General features: G+C 38.4%; 1 protein-coding gene across 4 annotated transcripts in view; it reads right to left on the minus strand.

The window, feature by feature from the left end:
- Window positions 1–13443, minus strand: part of nid2a (nidogen 2a (osteonidogen)) — an 80039-nt gene that overhangs the window by 13484 nt on the left and 53112 nt on the right. Inside the window, exons 12-19 of one of the 4 annotated variants that reach the window (XM_087290193.1) lie at window positions 10434–10661; window positions 9739–9966; window positions 8681–8908; window positions 7108–7335; window positions 6149–6376; window positions 5126–5353; window positions 4344–4571; window positions 3562–3789 (exon numbers count right to left, since the gene is read on the minus strand). In XM_087290193.1, coding sequence (XP_087146319.1) covers window positions 3562–3789; window positions 4344–4571; window positions 5126–5353; window positions 6149–6376; window positions 7108–7335; window positions 8681–8908; window positions 9739–9966; window positions 10434–10661 — 1824 coding nt within the window. The remainder of the gene's footprint in view (window positions 1–3561; window positions 3790–4343; window positions 4572–5125; window positions 5354–6148; window positions 6377–7107; window positions 7336–8680; window positions 8909–9738; window positions 9967–10433; window positions 10662–13443) is intronic. The other 3 variants (XM_087290194.1, XM_087290195.1, XM_087290196.1) reach the window with 3 other exon arrangements.

Raw genomic sequence — 13443 nt, forward strand, 5'->3', positions numbered from 1 at the left:
ACAACAAAGGGAACCGTGAAGCAACAACTTAACTCTTGTCTCTCTCACTTATTAACTTACTAAGGCTAGTTAAATGAATTAAATGTCCTATAAAACTGTAATACACATGCTGTAATGTATAAATAATTAGCTTAAACTGATTATTTTATTAATCATTTAAAGATGTTTGTCCTGTGATTTGATTTTATGTGTGTTGAGTTGATGAGTGTTTTGTGTGTATCACTGTAAATGCTTAACTGAGTTGTCCTCCTGACACAGTAATTTTAATTCAGCCAGTTTGTGATAAAGAATATAGCATTTCTGTACAAATTATTAAGGTTTCATGTAGTTATTTGATTGTTTGTTTTTGTTTGTTTATTTATTTATTTATTGTGAAATGAGTTTAAGTATCTATACAATGTATATTATTTTATCCAATATGTTTATGAGTCATTTTGTGATGCAAAGTGTCTTACTAACTCTAACATACAAATGGTATACACTTCCAGGGACCTGTAACAACTAGTATTCAGCCTAAAGTGCAATTTAAAGGTTTAACTAGGTTAATTAGGCACGTTAGGTTAATTAGGAAGATCACTGTACAACGATGGTTTGTTCTGTAAACAACTGAAAAAACAAATTGCTATATATATATATATATATATATATATATATATATATATATATATATATATATATATATATTCCGGCCAAAATAAAACAAATAAGACTTTCTCTAGAAGAAAAAAATTATTATAGGAAATACAACACATCATAACGTAAATACACCTAACAAGACAAACAAACAAACAAACAAGCAGCACACTCCACCTGAAACACTTCCCACAATCTGAAGCATAAATAAACAGAAACATATAATAAAAGTACAAACAATTTGATATACAAATAAATAATAAACATTTCATTTGGAGCCATTATTAATAACATTCGCAAGTTGTTTCCAAAAGAGAAAATAAATTAGCCCTAAAAAGACTAAGTGATTTAATTGATCAAAAAAAGAAAGGGAGATTGTTACATTCGGGAGGAGCTTTGTGATATTCCTCAATTTAGAGATAAAGAAATATTTGAAAAAGTAATTAAAATAATAATTTTAAATATATATATATATATATATATATATATATATATATATATATATATATATATATATATATATATATATATATATATATATATATATATATATTTTTTTTTTTTTTTTTCCCCAAGATACAGGAGGATGAAATAGGAGGCATCTGAAGAACTGTGGTGTAACTGTGGTGGGAAGAGTTGACACAGAGTGCTCACATTTTCCTTCTGCTCTATAATCTGCATGAACACAGGCCAGACTGGACTCTCCGAGCTCTGCTACAAATTACACTGATTACTTACACATGATGGGAAACTACTTAACAAATTAGAAAGCCCATAATTTACAAGCAACATAACTACACTGGATGTTGAGCGAGACTTTCAAGTTTTTAATGTGTTGCTCATGCAGAAGTTGCCAATATATGATGCTAAAATGTGGTGAATGGTTGTCAGAACGTTCCTAAAATGTTACTAAGGTGGTGAATGGTTGTCAGAACGTTCCTAAAATGTTACTAAGGTGTGTTGGTGGTTGCTGTGCAGTTCAGCTCTTTATATGTTTGTTGGATTTTATTAGCAGTGGCTTAGCTCAAATTGTGTATGTGTATACAAGGTGTAATACCTTGTAAAATACGGTCATATACTGTAGCTTACTATAGTTTAGTTCACATTAAAAGAATTGATTGCTATATTATTGTTTTTATACAATAAAATTATCCATTTTTAAATACCAATTACATTTAAGCTACCCATAAATAGTTTGTAAAAGAATCCAATAAGAAATTCACTTTTAAAAATGTTCATAACATTCCTTCAATCATTTTTCACCATGTCTAAAATTTTCATCTGGCACACACTGAATTACAGAGGTAAGAATAGTTTGGAAAGCCTGTCATAGCTCATTGTGGTCAGATGACTTGGTTAAACAAATCAAAGTGAAACTGAAATGTAGGAGCACAATAAATTATTTTGTCATTTGTCAAACAATTAAAAATTGGCAACTCTTTTATTTTTGTTCATTCAGATAAGAAGACATTATTCTGACATTATTCAAAAGTGTACTATTTCACTTTCAATAAGGATTTCTGCAGGTTTCCCAAACTCAAATTTAAGACTTTTTAAGACCATTATGAATTCAATTTCAGTCTTTTAAAGGGTAGAGGTTAATAATTTTTTTCTAAAAGCCAGTGGGAAAGGTTTTTTACTTATCCAATTAAAATTCTAATTTAGTAATTTCTTAGATTGAAGGTCCACTAAAATCTGTCAATCACACTCCAGCTCAACCAATAGCAAGAGTTCAAGACGTGGCTACTGCAGCAGCTGGCTGAGCCTGAGGGTGTTTGATCAGTGTAGAATAATAGTCACTGCTTTACAGGAAAAACTCATTCAGATTCACTAACAGAAATGAAAGTCGAAATATGCAGAGACACAACAAGAAACACGGAAATGTTAAAAGGGTCTATAGGAAGAAAATAAAAAATACTATGGAAGTGAATGGGTTCTAGCAACCAGAATATTTCTAAAAAACTTATTTTGTGATCAACAGAAGTAAATAAGTAAAAAATAAAACTTTCTCTTTATAGGTATATAAACAACACCTAAAAAACACACTGGTGAAGTACCACCTAGAGTTTGAAGATATACTCCCAAAATCTGCGCTTGTATTTAAATGTTATGGATTTCCCACAATTTAATTGGCTGCTATATATATATATATATATATATATATATATATATATATATATATATATATATATATATATATATATATATATATATATATATATATATATATATATATATATATATATATATATATTTATTTATTTATTTTTTTAACATCAAAATTATTATTTTTTTACTACCAATTACATTTAACCTACCCATTAAAAACTTGTGAAAGAATACAATAAGAACGTCCTTCTTCAAGCATTTTTCACAATGTCTAAAACAGCCATCTGAAAACATGCTGATTTTCAGGGCTGTAAATAGTTTGGAACGTCTGTCATAGCTTTTCTTACTTTTGTTAAACGTTTGATTTTTTAAGATGGATTGTTGGTTGTAACAATCGTGTAGCTTTACATGGACATAGAAAAATTAACACCTGTTTAAAATGTTCAAAGACCTACAACACCATATTTTAGTAAATTTAAGACATTTTAAAGCCTAAAATTATGTTTTTGAAATGTAAGACATTGTAAAGCTTTAAGACCCCTGCTGACACCCTGTTAATTAACAAAACTGTTTGTGCCTTTTTTTCTGGCCTTTTGTTTTGGCCATGGAAGCATGGTAGGGGGCATTAATCTTGAATGCCCTTCATTTCACCCCAGATGTTATAAACCCACTCCACACAGCTGTTTATTCATCTGACTGTGATTTTAGCATGTATATTTATAATATATATATTTACATTTGTTTTTATTCAGGCCAGCAAACCTGTCTAAAGCTTTGAACTAGTTAGAACAAATTGGCCATGTACATCAACTTTCTTACCAGGTTGATCACAGTTTACTCTGGGTGATCCGGGTGGAGTTCTGGTTCCTGCTCTCTCCTGCCCTCTACTGTCCACACACCAGCAGTGTCCAGTGGAGCCGTGGCACTGCTGCGGCCTGTACTGACCCTCCTCATCACACTGAGGGATGAAGGCTCCGACCGCAGGAACACCACCGTCTCCACTCTGAAGACTGTCTCTGTGCTGCTCACACTGGGTCTTGGGACGAACTGGAGGTACATGAGAAATAGAAAAATGTTTGGTAAACTAAACTCCAATCAGTACAAAAATCATGTAAAGTCTAGTGAAGTAAGTTTTTGTTAAAGCTAATCTTGCTGTTGGTTCTGAAGACATTACCTAAACAAATTCATAGAGGAAAAGTGTTGTTATTCATAATGATGTAAAAACGATCTCGATCCTGCTTACAGTTCATTGACTTCATTAATGTTTTCCACCCACATTGAAGGTGGTCCACTAAAATCTGTCAATCACACTACAGCTCACCAATAGCAAGAGTTCAGGGCGTGGCTACTGCAGCAGCTGTCTGAGCCAGAGGGTGTTTGATCAGTGTAGAACCATAGCTGATGCCTTACAGGGACAACTCATTCTAAATTACTTAATTTGTGATTAACAGAAGGGTGAGTAAATAATAAAACTGTCTCTTTAATGTATATAAGCCACACTTAAAAACACACTGGTGAAGTACCACCAAGAGTTTGAAGATATACTCCCAAATATTGCTCTTATGTAAATGTTATGTATTTTCCAGTGTCCCATTTCTTACCAGGTTGATCACAGTTTACTCTGGGTGAGCCGGGTGGAGTTCTGGTTCCTGCTCTCTCCTGCCCTCTATTGTCCACACACCAGCAGTGTCCAGTGGAGCCGTGGCACTGCTGCGTCCTGTACTGACCCTCCTCATCACACTGAGGGATGAAGGCTCCGACCACAGGAACGCCATCGTTTCCACTCTGAAGACTGTCTCTGTGCTGCTCACACTGGGTCTTGGGACGAACTGGAGGTACATGAGAAATAAAAAAATGTTTATTAAACTAAACTCCAATCAGTACAAAAATCATGTAAAGTCTAGTGAAGTAAGTTTTTGTTAAAGCTAATCTAGCAGGTGGTTCTGAAGACATTACCTAAACAAATTCAGAGAGGAACAGTGTTGTTATTCATAATGATGTAAAAACGATCTCGATCCTGCTTACAGTTCATTGACTTCATTAATGTTTTCCACCCACATTGAAGGCGGTCCACTAAAATCTGTCAATCACACTACAGCTCACCAATAGCAAGAGTTCAGGGCGTGGCTATTGCAGCAGCTGTCTGAGCCTGAGGGTGTTTGATCAGTGTAGAATCATAGCTGATGCCTTACAGGGACAACTCATTCTAAATTACTTAATTTGTGATTAACAGAAGGGTGAGTAAATAATAAAACTGTCTCTTTAATGTATATAAGCCACACTTAAAAACACACTGGTGAAGTACCACCAAGAGTTTGAAGATATACTCCCAAATATTGCTCTTATGTAAATGTTATGTATTTTCCAGTGTCCCATTTCTTACCAGGTTGATCACAGTTTACTCTGGGTGATCCGGGTGGAGTTCTGGTTCCTGCTCTCTCCTGCCCTCTATTGTCCACACACCAGCAGTGTCCAGTGGAGCCGTGGCACTGCTGCGTCCTGTACTGACCCTCCTCATCACACTGAGGGATGAAGGCTCCGACCACAGGAACGCCATCGTTTCCACTCTGAAGACTGTCTCTGTGCTGCTCACACTGGGTCTTGGGACGAACTGGAGGCACATGAAAAATAAAAGAAGTTTGCTAAACTCCAATCAGTACAAAAATCAAGTAAAGTCTAGCAAAGTAAGTTTTTGTTAAAGCTAATCTTGCTGGTGGCTCTGAGGACATTACCTAAACAAATTCAGAAAGGAAAAGTTTTGTTATTCATAAAAAAATCTCGATCCCGCTTATATTTAATTGATTTCATTGATGTTTTCTATCCACAGATATTGTTTTCCCCAAAGTGTAACATTGCACCTCTCAGGAACCATCAAAAGACTGAAAGCAGTCCACTAAAATTTGTCAATCACACTCCAGCTCAACCAATAGTGATAGTTCAGGGCGTGGCTACTGCAGCAGCTGGCTGAGCCAGAGGGTGTTTGATCGGTGTAGAATCATAGTTGATGCATTACAGGGAAAAACTCATTCAGATTCACTAACAGAAGTGAAAGCCAAAATATGCAGAGACACAACAATGTAAAACAAGGACAAACACTGATGGTGCTTTAACAAGATGGAGGGACTTGATAGAATGTTTGTGTTTCAGTTAAGATGCTGAACATGAGAAGTTTGTTCTCTATAAAAGGATAGTTCACCAACAATGAAAATTGCCTCATTGTTAATCATCCCTTGTGTGGTTTTAAACCTTTATGATTTTTTTCTTCTGTTGAACACAAAACAAGATGTTTTGAAGAATGTCGGTTGCTGCAATCATAAACAAAAAAATACTATGGAAGTCAATGAGTTCCAGCAATCAGCATTTTTCCCAAACATTTCTATGTATTTTCCAGTGTCCCATTACTTACCAGGTTGATCACAGTTTACTCTGGGTGATCCGGGTGGAGTTCTGGTTCCTGCTCTCTCCTGCCCTCTATTGTCCACACACCAGCAGTGTCCAGTGGAGCCGTGGCACTGCTGCGGCCTGTACTGACCCTCCTCATCACACTGAGGGATGAAGGCTCCGACCACAGGAACGCCACCGTCTCCACTCTGAAGACTGTCTCTGTGCTGCTCACAGTGGGTCTTGGAACGAACTGGAGGCACATGAGAAATAAAAGAAGTTTGCTAAACTCCAATCAGTACAAAAATCTAGTAAAGTCTAGCAAAGTAAGTTTTTGTTAAAGCTAATCTTGCTGTTGGTTCTGAAGACATTACCTAAACAAATTCAGAGAGGAAAAGTGTTGTTATTCATAAAGATGTAAAAACGATCTTGATCCTGCTCACAGTTCATTGACTTCATCAATGTTTTACACCCACATGTAGAAAAGATCAAAGGCAGTCCACTGAAAACTGTCAATCACACTCCAGCTCAACCAATAGTGATAGTTCAGGGCGTGGCTACTGCAGCAGCTGGCTGAGCCAGAGGGTGTTTGATCAGTGTAGAATCATAGTTGATGCATTACAGGGAAAAACTCATTCAGATTCACTAACAGAAGTGAAAGCCAAAATATGCAGAGACACAACAATGTAAAACAAGGACAAACACTGATGGTGCTTTAACAAGATGGAGGGACTTGATAGAATGTTTGTGTTTCAGTTAAGATGCTGAACATGAGAAGTTTGTTCTCTATAAAAGGATAGTTCACCAACAATGAAAATTGCCTCATTGTTAATCATCCCTTGTGTGGTTTTAAACCTTTATGATTTTCTTTCTTCTGTTGAACACAAAACAAGATGTTTTGAAAATACTATGGAAGTCAATGAGTTCCAGCAATCAGCATTTTCCCAAACATTTCTATGTATTTTCCAGTGTCCCATTACTTACCAGGTTGATCACAGTTTACTCTGGGTGATCCGGGTGGAGTTCTGGTTCCTGCTCTCTCCTGCCCTCTACTGTCCACACACCAGCAGTGTCCAGTGGAGCCGTGGCACTGCTGCGGCCTGTACTGACCCTCCTCATCACACTGAGGGATGAAGGCTCCAACCACAGGAATGCCACCGTCTCCACTCTGAAGACTGTCTCTGTGCTGCTCACAGTGGGTCTTGGGACGAACTGGAGGTACATGAGAAATAATAGAAGGTTGTTAAACTCCAATCAAACCCCTCAAGTCAAAAGCCTTAATCAAGAAAATTACTGCCATAAAGTTCTTTTGTAAAACTTATCTTTCTGGTGGTTCTGATGACAAGACAAAATTCAAAAAATGATCTCCTAAAATCCAGCATCTTTTTTAAAGAGGAACCATGTTGTTATATTATGTAAAAAAATATGTCAAGCCTATTTATCATTGACTTGATTAAAGTTTTCAATTTATAAGGTTTTTTTTTCCGAAAAGTGTAACACTAAGCATGCCAAGAAACATCGAAAGATTGAAGGCAGTCCACTAAAATCTGTCAATCACGTTGCAGCTTAACCAATAGTGGCTACTGCAGCAGCTGGCTGAGCCAGAGGGTGTTTGATCAGTGTAGAATCACAGTTGATACATTACAGGAAAAAACTCATTCACAGCAAAACAGCAAGATGATAAACATTAAAGGTGCTTTAACATGATAGAGGAATTTTAAATCTATATAAATAACACCAATAAAACACTGGAGAGGTTCCATCTAGAGATCTGCGCCGGACTAAATTTTGAATCCCGCTCCCGCCAGGTTTAAGTCCGAACCCGACCGCTCCCGCTTATATTCATTGCTTATATTTGTTGTCCTGCTGCCCGACCCACCCTGTTTTCTACCCGCCGCGCCCGTTCCTGCTAACGAGGGGGGTACGATCGAAAACCACCCAGCTATACAAAGTCCAGACAGCCTATAACAAGCTGTCTGTATAAACACACACACACATAGATACACAGCAACAAGCAAGTGACACACAGACAGCATCACGCTCTCTCTCATTTACACACACACACACACATAGACAGCACCAAGATCTCTCTCTAATTCACACACATACACACACATAGACAGCAACAAACAAGCTAAACAGAGTATCACGCTCTCTCATTCACACACATACATACGTGTGCTCGCTCGCTCTGGAGCGATATTGTTAGACCGCCCACTCTCGTTCAAATTACACTAGTTACCGACCGCTCCCGTGCTTTATTCGGAAATTTATTCCCGCGCCGCTAAAAATCTGGTCGGGTCCCGCGGCTCCCATGGTAAAGCCACAGGAATGCAGACCTCTAGTTCCATCTACAGCACTCAACATTTGAAATTGATCAAATTCTTTCATCAAGATAATCCTAAAAATACTAAACAACATCTATTCTTGTATTATGACAATTTTGAAAAACATTTTTGATCTGCTTCACATGTTGAGTAAGGTACAGTTTGAAGATATCCTCTCAAAATCTGCTCTTATTTGAATGTTATGTATTTTCCAGTGTCCCATTTCTTACCAGGTTGATCACAGTTTACTCTGGGTGATCCGGGTGGAGTTCTGGTTCCTGCTCTCTCCTGCCCTCTATTGTCCACACACCAGCAGTGTCCAGTGGAGCCGTGGCACTGCTGCGGCCTGTACTGACCCTCCTCATCACACTGAGGGATGAAGGCTCCGACTGCAGGAACGCCACCGTCTCCACTCTGAAGACTGTCTCTGTGCTGCTCACAGCGGGTCCTGAGATGAACTGGAGGCACATGAAAAATAAAAGAAGTTTGTTAAACTCCCATCAAACCCCTCAGTACAAAAATCAAGTAAAGTCTAGCAAAGATAATCTTGCTGGTGATTTTGATGATGCTACCTAAAATATTCAGAGAGGAACAGTGTTGTTATTCATAAAGATGTAAAAATGATCTCGATCCAGCGCACAGTTGTCATTGATTTCATCAATGTTTCTCATTCATAGGGGTTTATTTTCCACAAAGTGCAACATTGAGCCTCCAGGAACCATCAAAACACTGAGAGCGGTCCACTAAAATCTGTCAATCACATTGCAGCTTGACCAAAAGCGAGAGTTCAGGGCATTGCTAGTGTAGCATCTGGCTAAACCCGAGGGTGTTTGATCAGTGTGGAATCACAGTTGATACATTACAGGGCAAACTAATTCACATTCATTTACAGAAGTGAAAGCCAAAAATCTAAGACTTGCCAAAATATGCAGAGACACAGCAAGGTGACAAACACAGATGGTGCTTTAACAAGATTGAGGCATTTAATGGATTGTTTGGGTTTCAATTGAGATGTTGAACTTGTGAAGTTTGTTCTCTTTAAATGTAAATAAATAACACCTATAAAACACTGGTGAAGTGCAACATACAGCAGTCAACATTTAAATTGATCAAATTCTTTCATCAAGATAGTCCTAAAATACTGAACAACATTCATTCGTGTCTTATGGCAATTTTGAAAAACACTTTTGATTCTCTTCAAATGTTGAGTACTGTACAGTTCGAAGATATCCTCCCAAAATCTGCTCTTATGTAAATGTTATGTATTTTTCAGGATCCCATTTCTTACCAGGTTGATCACAGTTTACTCTGGGTGATCCGGGTGGAGTTCTGGTTCCTGCTCTCTCCTGCCCTCTATTGTCCACACACCAGCAGTGTCCAGTGGAGCCGTGGCACTGCTGCGGCCTGTACTGACCCTCCTCATCACACTGAGGGATGAAGGCTCCAACCACAGGAACGCCCCCGTTTTCACTCTGAAGACTGTCTCTGTGCTGCTCACAGTGGGTCTTGGGACGAACTAGAGGCACATGAGAAATAAGAGGTTTGTTACTCCACCGTCACAATTCTTTACAGCAGAGTTCATTCGCCTAAAGTAAAATACCTATTTTGGTTAGATCATTGCAGATGCTATTTTGCACATGAGAACACAGGAGCATTTGGAGACAGTCAACCTTTCTCAAAAATATTATTTTATTAAAGGAATACAACAAAATTTAAAGCAAAGAAATTTGCTTTTACTAAAAATTGTATTTTTATATCAAACTAATTGAGTCCTTTAAGCTTGTTTAAAACCTACAGGTACGTGTGCCAAAGCAGGGTTAGAATTAAATTGTGCAGGGCAGTGACCCTCCAGGAAGTTTGACACCCCTGGCCTAAAGTGTTCATAGTACAAGAAATATACAGGTCAGATTGAGACTCTGTATTGGAGATACATTAAATAACTCTGATCAGGGGCACAAAAAAAACATCTTGTCCATTACTTACCAGGTTCATCGCAGTTTCTAGGTGGTGATCCGGGTGGAGTTCTGGTTCCTGCTCTCTCCTGCCCTCTATTGTCCACACACCAGCAGTGTCCAGTGGAGCCGTGGCACTGCAGCGGCCTGTACTGACCCTCCTCATCACACTGAGGGATGAAAGCTCCGACGGCAGGAACGCCACCATCTCCACTCTGAAGACTGTCTCTGTGCTGCTCACAGCGGGTCTTGGGATGACCTGGAGGAACCAGACAGGCACTGTCAAATCTGGAACTTTGCAGGCTTGATTAAAGATAAACAGGTTACATCAAAGCATCTTATGATGGGAACCCATGGTTTCCAAAACAGTTCAGATCGCATTTTCTTTTTAGTAGGAATGCACCAAAACATTGACAGCAGCAACAGTGACAGCAAAAAGTTTGGACACACTTGGGTGAAAAGGAAAACTGAAAATGCTTTGAAATAATGGTTAAATAATATAAAGTAATTTTGTAAGATTTTTTTACGGAGACCCGGAAGGGACATGATGGTGGAGAAAAAAAATGGGTGCAAAAAAAAAAAAATTATTTTTAGCAGCAAGAAAACTCATTCGCCTCATGAACCTTTCCTAACCAACCTCAAGGATGGACACCCACTAGTGACTTTAATTGCATAATAATATGCATTATAAAAGGTCATATTTTGGTTTTGAGGATCTCCAACAACATTCTGATTGGCATGCAATGTCAAAAAACACTTTCATTGTCTTATAACATGCATTTATTTTTATCTAATTCTCCCATCGAGTCTAATATGATTTGGTCAGCGATTCATTTGTCCCAAACCCCTCCTTAGTGCGATGCTAATGTGCGCTGATTGGTCCGGTGACCCAGTCTATTGCAATTGGTTGACTGCGTTCAGCGTGAGACAGAGAGAATCGCCCACCACGGCTAATCAACAATTTTGAAGTAGTCAGAGTGCAGAGAGTATGTGTGAGCCCAATTCAGGAGTGCATTAAAGCAATGCAGTTAAACACCAGCATATTACTCTACTCTTAACCATAAGTAAAAACAACGACACACATTCAGTATTAATCCACACAGTGGCAAAAGCTGACCTATTTTGAATCCTGACCGCCACATGTGTAGGAACAGCTGACGGTGGCCATAGCAACGACAAATGGCAGTGGATTGCGAGCTCACAAACGCATCAAAATCTGTTAAGGAAGCTGCACGTGTGGTGTTTTCAGCCTGATTTTAGATGCGATACCAGAATATAAAGAGTTAACCAGATACAGCACAAGCCGCGTGGATCGGTTAAAAGTAACAAAACACAATATATAATTTGCAAGCTAGAGAATACACAGAAAGCAACCATTTTAATTGCACTTAAGTTCCTTACACTTGTGAAAGGAAGGAAGAAACTGATCCATGAACTGTCTACTGTAAAGTTCCTGTCAAGCTCTGACAAAGTTCAATACATCAGTAGGTTCAATTTTCCCGGGTCTGCGTGCGCAACAAATGGATGAGACTCAAAGGGTCACGAAACACCAAAACACATTTTTTGAGCTGTTGACAGTCGTATATGTGTCCCACACTGCTAAAAACACTATTATGACACCTATATTTCACTAAAAAGAGTAAATTGGTTGTTTTTGCGTTATTTCAAGCAAATTTGTACTTCCGGTTTGAAATGAATTTTTGAAGCTGCGTCACGGTCATGACATAATAGCGTTGTATTCCAGCGTGCAGACTGGACGTCTGTGCCAGAGTGTGTCTTATTACGTCTTACAATGTGATGCATTAATGCATGAGTAAGGCTTGGTTCAAACCAATCAGCGCGCTCTATTGTGCAACTTCATTAATATTCATTACTGTCACAGTGGTTAGACGACAGAGACGCCACGTTGTGTTGGCAAAACAAGCGTGAAGTGTTGCTTTTATAGTTTGCTGCCGTTGAGTTTCGTTTTCATTTTCTCTCTTTGAGAGCTCAGCTGGAGTCACGTGGATTAACAGTGTACGCGAAGCTCGACAACAATAACTTACGTGTCTAAGGAGGCACATTGTTTACCTGAGAGCTGTTCTCATCTGCAAACGCTGAGATCCGGATTCGCTTGTAGTCTTCTCTTAATAAAGACGCGGCTCTAGTTGCTGGTGATTGTCCTGTCTCTACAGATTTGGTAAGTGAGCGACCAGTCCTCTTTGTTTATTCAGTTTGTTCGTATCGAACTTAACTATTGCACCGAGTGTAAACATGTTAATACTACAACCAAACTTTTTTTTTTGTGACCGGAATAACACACGCGGCTTTCTGACGCTACCTGCCGTGTGCATCTAAGTTTCCGGGAAATGCAGAGGTTTTTTTTCACTCATTCGCCGTGCGGTATCAAACATTGCGTGAAAAATACACGCTTAGAGCAGTTCCTCGAATCAAATATCTAGTTTGTTGCGAGGGGCATGAATGAATTCCCTGAATGAAAGAGCCAAACTGCAGTTAAAGTCCACCATTTAATAATTTGGCAAATAATTCGACTACAGATGTCCATGTAAACACAGTCACTTTCTCCCGTGTGTTTGTGTGTATTTTGACTCTGAAACTCACGCGTGCCCAAATAGACACTCCCACACCATCCAACTTTAGTTCCTCCGACACTCCACCCTAAACAGAGCTGGACACGCCCACTTTTCTGGCTTTTTCCAAAGTAGAGGTGTGAAAACACCCTGCTGAAACAAGGGGGTTTCATGGCCCTTTAAGATCCGTATCGACAACACCGACACGACTAAATTCATTCATTACCGCAATCAATCATTCAATCATTACCGCAACGATTCATTTGACCCACTCTGAGTCGACTTTTTTTATAGATGAATCATTAGTTTTAAACACTGTCCACTTTCAGATTTAAGCCTTAGCTGGATATTTCACTTCACTTAGAGCTGTGTTACACACTGCATGGTAGGTCATTTAAAAAAAAAAACATAATAGAGGCTCTTTAAAAAAAATAAATCCAAAAAAAATATTGTCATGAAATCAGATGCATC

The sequence above is a fragment of the Danio rerio genome, chromosome 17, assembly GCF_052040795.2.
Source record: "Danio rerio strain M-AB ecotype USA chromosome 17, GRCz13ab, whole genome shotgun sequence".
NCBI lineage: Eukaryota > Metazoa > Chordata > Actinopteri > Cypriniformes > Danionidae > Danio > Danio rerio.